Below are 14,448 nucleotides of genomic sequence, written 5' to 3' on the forward strand. Positions count from 1 at the left end.
CTTCTTCTTCCTTTAGATAGCTGATTGGAGAGTAGTTGTCCCTATCTCCTCTCTCTAAGTTTCCACTATGAGTTCCATTACTAAAGCTTTTTCAATAAGATGGGCACAGATCAAACACCCGCTTATGCCAGTTTACCGAACCCTGGCTACATTAACTAATCAATCTGACTATTGGTTACGTCAGCATCTAGACAGTGCCAAAGAGCCTGAAATAGTCTTTGTGCCAGTCAACTGGAACAGCTGGTGGACTGAATATGGAAGATGGGTGAGCAACAGAGTATGGTATCCACAACAAGACAACTATCACTCTACTTCTTCAGGTGTCATTTGGGCCCCAGAAAACCTCTATAGAAGCTCAAGAACTGTCCTTTGCTCAGGTACACACAAAAAAAACTTTTTCCTTTGCATTGACTTTGGACCTTTCCTGGGTGACATACCAGAATAATATTGCAATCAAACTCCATGGTTTGATTCCACAGAAAGCATTTTTAAATCTCTCAATGAAATTGCAAGTGACTTGAACAGTACTTTTTTTTTTTTAAGAGCACACATCTGCCAAATCACCACATGTTCTAGATGGCTCATTAAACATCCTTGTACAACCTACCCCTCTGATTAAGTTGGGTAATGCCATAAACTATATATTGGTGGACCAAATATCTGGACTTATTTGGTTAGATGACGGAACCAAATTTTATAGCTGCCAGGATCAGAATACAGTCCTCCTACACCAGTTATTTCACAATCTTTTCTGCTCTTACAGATTGACAGCAGCACGTGGAAAATGGAGGTGCATAAATGCTGAGAGTATCAGTGGTAAAGGTAAGGGAATACTCCCGAGCCTTGTAATTACAGATTCCACTTTCACCTTGTCTGTAAACCACACTGGTCTTTTCATCATATGTGGTGACAAGGGATATCAAAGGTTCCCACCTAAATGGTCAGGATGATGTTGACTTGGGTACCTGGCTCCTTCTGTCGCTAAATATGCCATCCTAAATGCCAACCAAATTACAAGCCTGGATTCCTTTGTTCATAAAGTTGTGTCACATCAACATGCTAGTCAAGAAACTAGAAAATCCACTTGTGTTATCACAACTCCAAGTTCTTTTCAGTAGTAAGGGTCTTATTTCCAAGCTTTGTAGATTATGAATTGGACAAAGCAATCTTTATTTATTTATTTGTTTGTTTATTTATTTATTGGGAAACAGTGTGTATTTCCAGGACCCATCAGCTCCAAGACAAGTAGTTGTTTCCATCTATTGGTTGTTGGAAAAGTCATGACGCATTTTTGCAACGAAAAACATAGACAAAAACCCATCATGACTTTTCGACAACCCAATAGTTGTGGAGGGCGCAGCTCAGTGGCCCATGTGGGGATGGAACCGGCAACCTTGGTGTTATGAGCCTGTGTTCTAACCAACTGAGCTAACTGGCCACCCCTGGACAAAGCAGTCTTAAATCTCTGTAAGGTAATGAAACAAGAGCTCAGTATCACTAGACAAACTCTGAAGATACTCTTCTCAGGAGTTAACAGCTTAAACTCTGTGGTTCTCCAACATCACTGGGCCCTAGATTCACTGACTGCCCAGCAAGGAAGCGCTTGTGTGATCATCGTTGAAGAGTGTTGCATTTGTGTCAACCAAACGGGACAATTATTATCTAACTTAGATCTGTTAAAATGAAGGATTAATATTTTCTATCAGATTCAAAAAAGAAAAAAGAGCAAAACCATTTTATTGGACTGACTTATTCCCAGGGATGAGAGACTGGTTTAATGGGGTTTGGAGCAATGCACTCTAATTTATTTTTTCTGTTTATCTTCATGCTCATCTATGTTCTTTTCTCTCTTTGCAGATCCTTCATCACTTGGCTACTAACACCCTTCTCTCCACAGCGACCAGCTCAGATTTTGATATGTGACAGTCCTATGGGAGTTTAAGAAGGGGACCGTGGAGGTCAGGAGCGAGGGTCCCTGGAATGTGCCACCCTGGCATGCAGATTATTTCGAACTAAAATCAATTAAAGCCCAACAAACTCAGGAAGAGTTTTTTACTTCCCCTTTTTCTTAAAGGGATTCAGACAGGAAAACCTGTCTCAAGAAGGGAACCTTGGCATCATCACCTTAAGCATTTCCACCCTAACATTAGGAAGACTCCAAGCATGTTTACTAGATTATTCTCTGTGTCCCATTGTTTCTGAGTTGCCTAGCACAAATTTACCTGCCATGTGTGCTCAGCATTTCCTCAGTTATAGCTGTAAGTCGCCCATGCTCACTTCTGAAATCTAAGACCCCATTCACCCCTTCTCTCCATTGTCCAAAATGTCATATATACCCAGTGTTGCCTGACTGTCTTTGGAATTTTCATGCTTATGTGAATTCCCTGTGCAAATGTATTCAAAATTTGATTTTCTCCTGTTAATCTGCTGTAGGTTGTTTGAATTATTCAACCAGCCCGAAGAACTAAAGGGGTAAGGAGAACATTTCCCCATCCCTCACAATGGCAACCACACATTGAGTGTTTAGCCAAGCCAGGACTTACAGATATTCTATGACATTTAATTCTTGCATCAACCATAGTTGGACCCTGTAAGTAGCGCCTATCTGTGCTGGAGAAATAAGGCAGTTAGTAAATTTAGTAAGTGGCTGGGCCCAGCTTTGGCCACACTGACTGTGCCTCTTACACAGGCAACCGTGTCCCTTGTCCTCAGGGAGCAGCCTGGGTGCGCGTGGATTCTTCTAGATAAAAGAGAGCTTTATTTCAGCTGCTCCTAGTGGCTCATTGCAGCGTCATTGCTCTTTATTGGAATAATCCCCCATTCTTGTAACAAAAGGACTCTGTGACTCTCCTTCATAGAATCTTTGCAGCTTCATTCAAATGCTCAGAAAGGTCACCCAACTATCTGAAGTTCATAGGACAGAAATGGTAACAGTGTCTGTAACTCTAGTTGGAACCCAAAGCCCTGAGCAATTCTGAGAATCAAAGTTGGAGGTTGTAGAGTTAGATTTTTCACTTAGGACTCAGCTAAGTTGAAAACAGAAGGAGTTTGCCTGTGTTTCAGGCACTATGCTTATGACTGGTTACTGTGAGGGTTGTGCCCTGTTTCTCAGCTTTGTCGCCAAGCTTGGCCTTGTCAGTGTGCTCAGAAAGGATGCTCTGCTTCTTGAAGATCACAAAGAAGCAATAGTAGGAAATGGGTTAAGAGTTCAGGCCTACCCATCAGTGGGTAAATAAAATGTAGCATAACCATACAATGAACTATTATTCACCCAAAAAAGGAATGATGCACTGACCCATGCTATAGCATGGATGAGCTGTGAAGATATCATGTCCAGTGAAGCCAGACACATGGTATTTTATGGTTCTGTTTATAGGAAATGTCCAGAAAAGGTAAATCTAGAGAGACAGAAATTTGTTAGTGGTTGCCAGGGCCACTGGGAGAAGATGGGGAGTGACTGGGTTTCTCTTTGGGATCATGAATTGTCTTAAAATTAGATAGTGGTGATGGTTGCACAGTATTGTGAATGTACAGATGCCTGTGAAGTGAGTGGTGGGACTCAACGCTAAAAGAAGCTGGGGACATGTGTCTGTGCAGAGTCGGCTGGAAGGAGGGACAGAACAGAGGTGATGTTGCCCTGTGGAGGACCGCAGGCCCTACCAGGTAGTCTCCATGAAGGGTCCTGCAGACGTTGCTGTAGGTTTGCAGGTTGGTCAGGGTCCAAGGTTTCCTCCCACCTCTTGTTGGCCATCTCCAGGACATTTGGCACCTGTCTTTCCTCGATCATGGAGTGAAGAGTGGGGACGGGGTGATGAGGTAGCTCCAAGCAGTCAGCTGCTGGTGGCCAGCTCAGGCCAGCAGGAAGGAAGTTGCAAGGACTAGGTGAGGGGGCTCTAGCATCATCTGCCCAGTCTCTGTCGACAATTCCAACCCAAGTGACATGGCCAGTGGTGGAGAGATCTTGGCTGTCTCTGCACCTGATGCCCATGTGGCTGGAGAGCTTCCTTAGGAGAACCCAGATGGCCTCCAGACAAGATCCTGCTCACTGTGCCCAAGCACTCCACTTTGGGGGTGCTACCCATGTCACCCCAAGGCCACTCCGGTTCCTGGGGGCCCATGGGGCTGTGCCTGCCTGCTGAGGGTCAGACCCCAATAATTTCCATATTTCTTTACTCAGCAGTGCACATACACCACTGTTGTACTGCATTTCCCCCTCTTTAGCATCTAGAAATGAGTGGGAGATGGAAAAACAGAAAGACTACAACTAATGAAAAGTGTAGCTCTCACAACTTAAAAGGACAAGGCAAAGTCAGAGTTTCAGGGAATAGGAAATCTCTAGCTTCGGTCAAATTTTTCCACGTTTCCCCCCAGACCAGCACTCCTAGGCTTCTAGGTCCACTGAAGGCAACACTTTCCTCCAAGCTGCTGGCACCAAATTCCTTGGTTTTACCCTCGACAGCTCACAGTCTCTCGTATCCCACAGTCAGTAGGGTGGGATCACAATACCAATGTCTCCAGCATCCAATTCTCTTACCACCACTGCCGCATGGCTTTGCTGAGACAGTTTGCCCTTCACCTGTGTCTGCCCTCTGGAAGAAGGTGATTGAGATATGCCTGCTCTGAAGTGTCCTCACTCCCCCTGGAGCAAAGCCCCACCTTTACGTGGTCCCCTAGGCCCCTCTGGACCTGTCCTCTCTGGTCCGACCTCTGTCCTCTTCTCTTGATACTGTGGTCCTTGCTCACTTCATTCTAACCATGCTGGTTTCTCTGCTGCTCTGGAACTTTCCAGAACCATCCCCGGTACCTGCACAGCTCACTCCCTCACCTCCTGCAAGTCTTTGTTCACATGTCAACTTCTCGGTGAATCCACCCTGACCCCGGTACCTGGCTCCCTGCCCCCACTCTGCTTTTTCTGGAGCCTCGGTTGTCTCTAGCATATTCTACCCTTGCTTATTACACCCATCATCTCAGTATTGTCTGCCCTGCGGATGCAAGCTCCACCTGGGCCAGGGCCCGGGTGCTTTGTTGTCTTGCCCACAGATGTATTCTGCTTGTCTTACACTCTAACTGGTACGTACTGGTGCGAAGTGTTCAGTTGTTGGATGTTAAATTGTTGTGAAGCTGTGTGTTTTATTATGAAATACTGAAAAAACTCAAGGACTGTGTAAAGTAGAGATTTTATATATATGTATATGAAAAGCCTACTGTTTGAAGTTTCTACCTTTGATTTATGTTTATATGTTCAGACACTTAGACCCCCTATAGGATGGTTCCCTCTGAATTTCCAGAATTCAGTAAAAAGGATCAGAAGATTTCAATTTGCTTAAAAATAATTCCTCTATGTCATTGCTACAAAAACAAAACAAAAACACTCCCATACTGACACAGAAAATTCTGACACAGAGAATAATCTCAACATTGAAAAGAACACACAGCTTTGATCTTCAATACAAGAGTCAGTGAACATATCTTAAGTATGGTGGACACAGAAGACCTTTTTTTCCTGTTGACATAAATTTGAACATTTTCATAGACACGGGAGCCAGACATTTCTACTGCTCAGCCTCAGAAGTGTAACCGAGCCTGTGTTTTAGTAGATGTGAGGACAAGTTGACTCACATTGAGCTTGCTCCCACCTTGCCCTGGACTGCAAGGAGCACTCATCCCGTGCTGAGCAGAGCTAGGATCAATGTGCATGTGCTAGGAAGCCGCTCTTGTAATTCTGTAGAGTCTGGAGAGACCTGCGCTCTTTGAGACATAATTTGCAGAGCTGCTCACTCAGGCTACTTGGTCTTCCTCTCAGTCTTGGACACAAGACTTCAGGGCAGATGCCACAGACACCAGGTCAGGGACAGGAGGCCAGAGCTGCAAAGGCAGATTTAGGAGCTGAGAGTTCAATTCTGTACTTCAAAAATATCCACCACTCTGCACAATGTCTTCTATTTTGAGGGCCCATTAACCTTGGTAGCTCCATGCTGCTCCGTGCCTGCTCCATGCTGCTCTGTGCCTGCTTCCCCTCAGTTACTTTCACAAACATCAGTAGGACGTGCATTAGCATAGGGGAGAGGGTGACTTCTCCTAGGGTGGTGCCAAGGAAAATAACACAAAATAGGAGACACTTGGACTGAGCCTGAACGATAGAAAAACGTTTATGAGCAGAGCTTGAAGGGTAAGGGCGTTCTCAGGAGAGAGAACAGCATGGCTAAGGTACTGAGGTAAGAGTGCACACTGCTGATTGGGGATGGCCAGCATCACTGAGCTTTACGAGTTGGAGCACCTGCTTCACTTTCTACCGAATGAATGTTTATTTGGTGCTGTGAGCAAGTGAGTAGATGAGGACACCACCCTCACAAGGCTTACCTTCTAGAGTGGGAAGCAAGCGGTGAACAGCTAACAAGCATGATAACAACCTACTGGACAGTGACAAGTGCCTGGATGCAAGTAGCGGGGGCAGAGGATGACAGGGAGGCCTGTGGTCAGGGCAGGGGCTGAGGAGATTGAGGATGCAGGTGACTCATGCAAATAGCTGTGGGGACAGCAAGGCAAGCAGAGAACTCCCTGAGCAGAGGTTGACGTGGCAGGGAGCTCAGGGGTCTGATCTCACAGGAAGAAGCTCATACTTAATTCCAAGTGTAACAGGAAGCCTCAGTTTTGAACAGGGAAGCCGATAGTCAAGTTGACACTTCTCCCAAAAGTCTCTGCCCTGTTAAGAGAAGAATGGATTAGGTGGGAATGGGCAATGCTGGAAGGGAATGGCAAAACCAGGAGGCGAGCGACATAATCCCGGCTAGAGATGGAGCCACTTTATGGCCGTAGCAGAGAAAATGGAGAACAGTGAGTGGATCTGGAATAAGCAATAGGGGAGTGGGGGCTGCCAACAGGACCCACTGATGCCTGGGACGCAGGGAATACAGGGACAGAGAGCTCCGAGGAGTTTCCCCGAGGCTGGCCTGAGCGCTGGGTGGATGGAGGTGCCCTTTACTGAGATGGGGTCGGTGGATGCCTTTCGGCAGGAGGGACAAGTCCTTAGGGACAAAGTATCCCTTTATCACTGGCATACAGCTGTGCACCAGGTACAGCCTGGGGACTCCAACGAGGCCTCCATGAGGAGTGAGTATTTCAGCTGAGAGCAGAAGTAAGAGGAACCATCCGGCAGGTGGCAGAGGGGATGTCCAGACCAGCCAGGACCAGCTGTGGGAAGGGGCCAGATTCCTGGCTGGCACTGAATGGGCAATAGAGAAGGGTTGGGGGAGGTGGGCTGAGGCCACCACATAAGAACTGTGGGCTCTGCTCCCAGAGGGCAGTGAGGAGGAGATTTAGTCAGGCTTGCAACCCACTTCCACTCAATCACCCAAAAGCCAATAGGGGAAGGGGAGGGAAGGGAGAGAGCAAGGGATGGCAGTTTGACACGAACCTGCAAGCTTCCCACACATTTGTATTTTCACAAAACGAGAAAATAACATAAAAGCAAAGGAAGCCTTGAACTTTAAAAGCTGGGCCAGAAATTCTACAATACAATCCTAAGCCACAATGGCGTCACTGTGAGAGCCACCCCACAAACCTGCAGACCTTGGCTTCCGCGCCTGCCGCCACGCCGGACAGGGAGTGGAAGCGTTTGTGTTTGTTTTTTTGTGGTGTTGCTTTGAGGGCTGAGATCAACGTCTTTCCTCTCAATGTGTTTATGGTTTCTTTGCCATGTGTCAGGCAGTGTGCTTACCGGGGGGAACCTGTCTCAGGGTTAATGCCGGTTTTTTCAAAATAACTGACAAAAGAGAACATCCATCAGGAGACAAAGACATTTGTGCAGAGGAAAGACCTGTATCAACATGAACTATGAAGAGAATAGTACCCCGCCTGTTCTTGGAATTCTTTTTGGGACATGATATTACCGTGTGGTGAGTGGAACCCAGATCAGGGCGCTGTGGACCTTTCTCCCTCCTGCCAGGCCCCTTCCTGGATGCCTTTCTCTATCAAAGTCCCTGTGAAAACTGACTGTCCACAGAGAGTTGACACATGGCTGCTCTCTTCCCTCATCCCACACTCCAGCTAAGAGACCCCACCAATTACTGTCATTCCCCCCATATCTAAGAATGCCACTCTCATAAGCTGCAGGAGAGCTGAGGCGGGTGCCTTTTTTGGATGGAGTTTCCATCAAAACACAACTGCAGGTTATTATAGAATAAGATGTCTCACTAAATTGTAAAGTTCAGGACTTTGTGTTTTGCTGTGAGGCTGCATTTTTTTTTCTCTTTTATTTAATTGCACACATCAGAGAAGTCAAGAGCGAAATGCCACACAGGCCTCAGCGGACCAACTACAATCCAGAGATCGCAAGAGTCTCAACCCCTCAAGTGAGCGCCCCCAGTTTCCCCATGAGAATGATTTCATAGAACTTGTTATAACAACTGAATGGAACTGCTGTGGTCTTATTTTTGGCCACACCATCCAGTCATTTGGGAGACTTTGTAAAAACCCCATTCCTCAGATCCAGGGTACCACAAGCTTTGGGGGTCAGAGCTGGGCCCCCTGTGGTTCTGACAGACAGTAGGGTTGAGCATTGCTGAATATGCATGAAAAAACTCAGCCTGAGTCCTAGCTGGGAATGCAGCTGTGTGAACTATTATTGGTAGTGGCATGCCCTGTTGTTGTGTGAACTCTCAATTATTGATGATAAGTGAGTGAGGACATCCGCTTAGAAGCTGAACAGAAACTTGTCTGTTTTGATCACGTCCTTTCCCAACATCTATTTGGACTTCTTCAAGCCAATCCTCTTTCACCCAACATCACTCCCAAACTCTATCCTTTGAAGAGGCAAATATGTCGTATTTTAAACCCTTTTTGTTGAGAACGAATTACCTGTGCCCTGCCTTAGTAAACAGAGTTGACTTCTCTTGGTGGTGCTGGTTGCCTGGTGGCAGTGTGTTTCCTGATGCCCTCAGTAGGCAGTGAAGGAAGAAGCCAAGGGTAGGCCTGTCTGCTGGGCCTCCACTAAGGGACTCCAGTGACGTCCCTTGTTCTGTGGTCTCTGCACTCCTGTCAGTGCATCCTGGGGCTTTCAGTCTCCTGCCTGCTTTACTCACTCCTGGAAGTACTTGAGTTAACATCCCAGGAGGCCTATCGTGTCCTGTCTACAGAGGCTCAGCAACCTGAGCTCTCCCATGGGCAGCAAAGTGTTTCTTTAAATTAAGGTATAATAACCACCTCGTGAAGTGTGTAAAGTGCATGAATATTGAGTGTTCACCTCATTGGTTTTTAACATATGTGCAAACGTATGTAACTAACACTCAGTGTAAAGGTAGTGAGCTGCGCACGTCCAACAAGGTAGCTCCTGCCCGGCCACGTGTGGCATTTAAATTTGAACTACTTAAAAAGATGTACAATTAAAATTCAGCCTCTCAGTCACACTGACCACATTTCAAGTGCTCAATGGCCATGTATGCCCAAGAGCTGCTGTCTAGCTCCAGAACATCCCGCCATCACAAAAGGTATTATAGGACAGTACAGCTCTGAAACATTTCCAACACCCCCACCTCTACCTCCCCACCCCGGCCCCCAGGCTCCAGTGCACCTTTCCCAATTTATCTCCTCCCCTCACCTCCAGAAGAGATCAACCTCAGGGCTACTTGGCTAAATTTGCCACAGGAGGTGTTGCCTACACAGGATGATCAGCTGATTAAATAGCCCAAGATGTCCACATCCTGATCCCTGGGACCTGCAACTATGCGACTTTACATAGCAAAGGGACTTTGCAGGTGTGATTAAGTTAAGGGTTTTGAGATTACCCTGGATTATCTGGTGGGCCCAATGTCATCACAGGGTCCTTACAAGAGGGAAAAATTGGTCATTTGTGGTCATATAGGAAACTCTTTATATGGGCTAAAGTCACTTCATTAGAGGCTCAAGAATGACTGCCTTGTCCCAAAAGACAAGAAATATTTTGGGGTCCAAACCAAACTCAACAACATCTCCTTCTCTCCTGGACACCATCCGTCTCTGGCAATTGGAGCCATCCACCCATCCAGAGCCCTGCACCCAGCTGTAATATCCATGCCTCACGCACACACGTCACCAATGTACCCAAACTTCTTTGTTTTGTGGTGAAAGAAAAATGACTCCAAAGTCTGTGTAAACCAACATTAAAACCTGTTGCAATGCGTTTGGACAAAGCATTGTAATATGATGGGTGCTCGTGAGCAGTTATACTTTTCCAGGAAAGATCATGCATAAGGAAGTTTAGGATTGCTTTCTTTGTAGTGGGTGCCAGAACACTGAATAGCTCAAAGGCGGAATGTAAATTGTTGGCACCCTAAGAAGTTCTGTGATTGGGAGAAAAAAAATGTAAATCTCTGCCAAAATAAATCACATTCACAATATAGGTTCTGTTTGATTTTAGATGTTATTTGTGGATGATAATGAGCCTACTTATTCTTTTTTTTCTTCTTTTTTTTTTCCTTCCAAAGATTTCATTGGGGAATTGGGGGAGGGGAACAGCCCTGGGGAATCGGGGAAGGGGAACAGACAAGTTGCTGTCGTTTTGTTCTTCAGTCTAGTTGTGGAGGACGTTGCTTCACTGGCCCAAGTTGGCACCATCATTGCGCTCTTCCCCGGGCGAGGTGGATCAGTCGCTGGCTTCTGGACGGCTGCTCACGGCGGCTGCTGGCCACTCACGCTGGCTGCTGGTTACACACAGGTAGCCCATGGCAACCCACTGCCACAGGGGCTGCAGCCTATGCCGTCGCCAGGACTCACGGCAGCCCAGCTCCAGGTTGAGCTGTTGTTCAGCATCTTAGCTGCAGAGGGCAGTGTCACTGGCCCTCATATGTGGGATCCGAACTGGGGCCCTCTGGCGTCCCAAGCCAGTTCTTAACCATCGCGCCACTCGGCCGGCCCAAGCCTACTTATTCTTTATCTCCCCAAATGAGATGGAGTGTCTCACTGCTCTTTGGTACACAGACTAGCATTTGCTTGTTTTTCTGTGCTGTGTTTCCACTGTTTATCTTAACAGTAAGGCAATGTTGAAAGATAACATGATTAGGTTGTTGGTAGTGCTGCATCTCTACCAGAAGGGAAGATTTTTAATTCTCTGAAAACAAAAATACTTTTATCAATTAGGATGTTATTCAGCATTAAAAAGGAAGGACATTCTACAGCATGGATGAACCTTGTGGAAGTTATGCTGAGTGAAATAAGCCAGTCACAAAAGGACAAGTACTGTGTGTGATTCCATTTATATTTGATCCCTAGAGCATTCAAAATCATAGAGACAGGAAGTAGAACAGTGGGTGCCAAGGGCTGGGGAGAGGGGAGAATGGAGAGTTATTGTTTAATGGGGATGACGGTTTTCAGTTTTACATGGTGGAAAGAGTTATGGGGATGGATGGTGGTGATAATTGCACAACATTATGAATATGTTTATTACCACTGAACTATACACTTAAAAAATGGTAATTTGATGTTATGTATATTTCAGCACAATAAAAAAAAGAAACCATTGCACACCCTCCAGAATGACCACAATAAAATGGCGGCATGTCCTGAGCAACCACTTTGGAGAACTCCTTAGCTTTGAAGATGGAGGAAGAGGCCCAAGCCAGACTGTGCAGGCACCTCTAAAAGCTGGAAAAGGCAAGGGAATGAATTCTCCTCTAGAGTTTCCAGAAGGAACCAGCCCTGCCAACACCTCGAATTTGGACTTCTGGCCTTCAGAACTGTGAGACAACAAATTTCTGTTGTTTTAAGATCACAGTTTGTGATTGCTATGGGCTAAATTGTGTCCCCCAGATTCAGATGTTGAAGCCCTAACCCCCAATGTATCCATATTTGGAGACAGGACTTTCAGAAGGCAATAAAGGTTAAATGAGGTCAAAAAGGTGGGGTCATAATTTGGTAGGATTGGTGGCCTTATCAGAAGAGAGAGTGAGTACTGTGTTTACATGCATGCACTGAGGAAAGGCCTTGTGAGGGCACAGGGAGAAGGTTACCATCTGCAAGCCAAGGAGAGAGGTCTCACCAGAACCTGACAGTGCTGGCACCTTGATCTTGGACTTCCATTCTCAGAATTGTGAGAAAACACATTTCTGTTGTTTAACCCCCCAGTTTGGGGTTATTTGTTATAGCAGCCCCAGGTTACTGACCCACCCAATCATTTGGAATTGGGAAAAAGGATGTTAGTCCCAGACACTGTTGCCTGGGAACTACGGAGTGGACATGAGTGTGGAGAAACAGAGGGTGCCTACCTGGAGAGAGGAAAGTATGGAGCTGAGAGAGGGTTGGGCAGACAACTTCAGTCAGCAGGAGCTTGTTTGGCCCCCTGAGGCTGCCATGCTTGGCTGTGAGTCCCATGAAACATTCCAAGTCCCTGACATCATACTTAAGCTTCTTTCAAGTGATTCTTTTTATTGCAACTGAAAAGTACATTGACTAAAACAATGATCTCTGTTTCTTTTTAATTTCAGAGGTTATGGATGATCAGACCACGAAACCTTGGGGAAACAACACTTCCTCTTTTTAAAGTCAGTTCTACCTATGGACTTGGACATAATGAATTTAGGATCTGATGCCCTCTTCAGTGGCCTGGAAGGATGAATGGACCTTCCGGTTCATTAGGGGTTGAATTGGGCGGTAATTGTTCACCATCGTCTTCTCTTCTTCACCAAGTGCCGAAAACAGGAGCTTGCGAAACGCGGCCAGCTAGAATGGAGAGCAACGAGAGTGAGCCGGGAGCAGGTACCGAGTGAACCAGCTCCCAGGTGTCCCTCATGTCTTGTGTAGTCCCCTCCCACATTGAATCAGGCATGGACGTGTGTGGCCAATACAATATGGCTGAGGTGACTCCTGAGCTAGGCCAGGAAAGGCATTGCAGCTTCCATCGTGGCTTCTTGGATCAATTGCTCTGGGAAAACCATTCACCATGTTGTGAGGACACTCAAGCAGCCCCATGGAGAGGCCCATGTGGAGAGGAACTGAGCCAACAGCCAGCACCAACTTGCATGAACCACTTTGGGAACGAATCCTCTAGCCCAGGTCAAGCTTTCAGAAAAACTGACATCTGACTGCAACTCCACCAGAGATCCCAAACCAGAACCACCAAAATTCTGACCTGGTGAGAGTGATGATTGTTTTCTTAAGCCACTGAGTTTTGGAGCTATTTGTTACCCAGCAAGAGATAACTGATATATGCTATACTTTTTTATATATATATATAAATGCTAAAAGTAATATTTGATTCACTTTTCATTCAAGGAACTAAAAGATTATTCTTTTATGTATCATCTCATTTGTTCTCAGAATATACTTAGGAGCTCTGTGAGAATAACACACATGTTTAATGAAATGCAGAAGTGACATCTTATTTACATAGTGACCACTTACTGAGCAAGTTAGATCTTCAAGGCTGGTGAAGCGCCCTTAGAGCTACACAGGACATGGTGCACACAGTCTCTAGGGCACTCCAGCTCAGTGCTCTTGCGTTGCACATGTTTTTGACTCTTAGAAGTGCAGCCTTTCTCTTCTCTTTCACCTGGCAATCCCCTCCTCACTGACCAGGAGGTATACACACCACCTCCCGAGTTCCCCTGCACAGGGTAAGGGACTTCTGCAGCACATTTTTGTATAATATTCATCCCCCTCTCTTAAAACTACCCACTTATGTTTCCATTGTCCCAACAGACAGCAGTGTACAGAGACTAACATCATTGTTTCTATATCACCCCCTCTCTTTCTACCCCATCTCACTTTCTCCTGCTGCAAACCTGACACATAATGGGTGCCTATTAATACATGTTTGTTGAGTAACAGAAGGAGTCTTGGTGACAAGGGCCATTTATCAGCCAAGGCCTTCCTCATGTTTGTAACAGTTACGGTTTGAGGATAGGGTATGTAATCTGCACCCCTCATCTCAAAGTTCAGACTTTCAAAGCAAAAGACATCTCATCTAGAGCCTTCAGAAAGAGCATAGCTGAACCAGAGATGATAAATACTACTGTGATTGGTCAGAAATGTCTGCCCTGGTCAGGGGTAGGAGAGTGACAGCATGCTTGCTGCATATTTGTCATCCCTAAATCTAAACTGCCCTAGACAGATGGGCTTTCTCCCAATTCTTGAGATTTCCAGATAAAAAGATATGACAACTTAAAAAAATGTATATAAGTAATATCTGCTTATTTGAGACAAAAATAGAATATTTAGATAAGGAAAAAAAAGAACATTAAAAACCACTGCAGGGCTGGCCGAGTGGTGCGATGATTAAGAACTGGCTTGGGATGCCAGAGGGCCCCGGTTCGGATCCCACATATGAGGGCCAGTCACACTGCCCTCCACAGCTAAGATGCTGAACAAAAGCTCAACCTGGAGCTGGGCTGCCGGGATCGCCGGGCGATGGCATAGGCTGCAGCCCCTGTGGCAGTGGGTTGCCATGGGCTACCATATGTAGCCAGCAGCCAGCGTGAG

General features: G+C 46.0%; 1 protein-coding gene across 1 annotated transcript in view; it reads right to left on the reverse strand.

The window, feature by feature from the left end:
- Window positions 1-12,375: 12,375 nt before the first annotated feature.
- Window positions 12,376-14,448, reverse strand: part of CA5A (carbonic anhydrase 5A) — a 38,284-nt gene continuing 36,211 nt past the window's right edge. Inside the window, exon 6 of the mRNA XM_019634697.1 lies at window positions 12,376-12,690. Coding sequence (XP_019490242.1) covers window positions 12,547-12,690 — 144 coding nt within the window. The 3' untranslated portion in view covers window positions 12,376-12,546. The remainder of the gene's footprint in view (window positions 12,691-14,448) is intronic.

This window comes from Hipposideros armiger, unplaced genomic scaffold (genome assembly GCF_001890085.2).
Source record: "Hipposideros armiger isolate ML-2016 unplaced genomic scaffold, ASM189008v1 scaffold_19, whole genome shotgun sequence".
NCBI classification, from domain to species: Eukaryota; Metazoa; Chordata; class Mammalia; order Chiroptera; family Hipposideridae; genus Hipposideros; species Hipposideros armiger.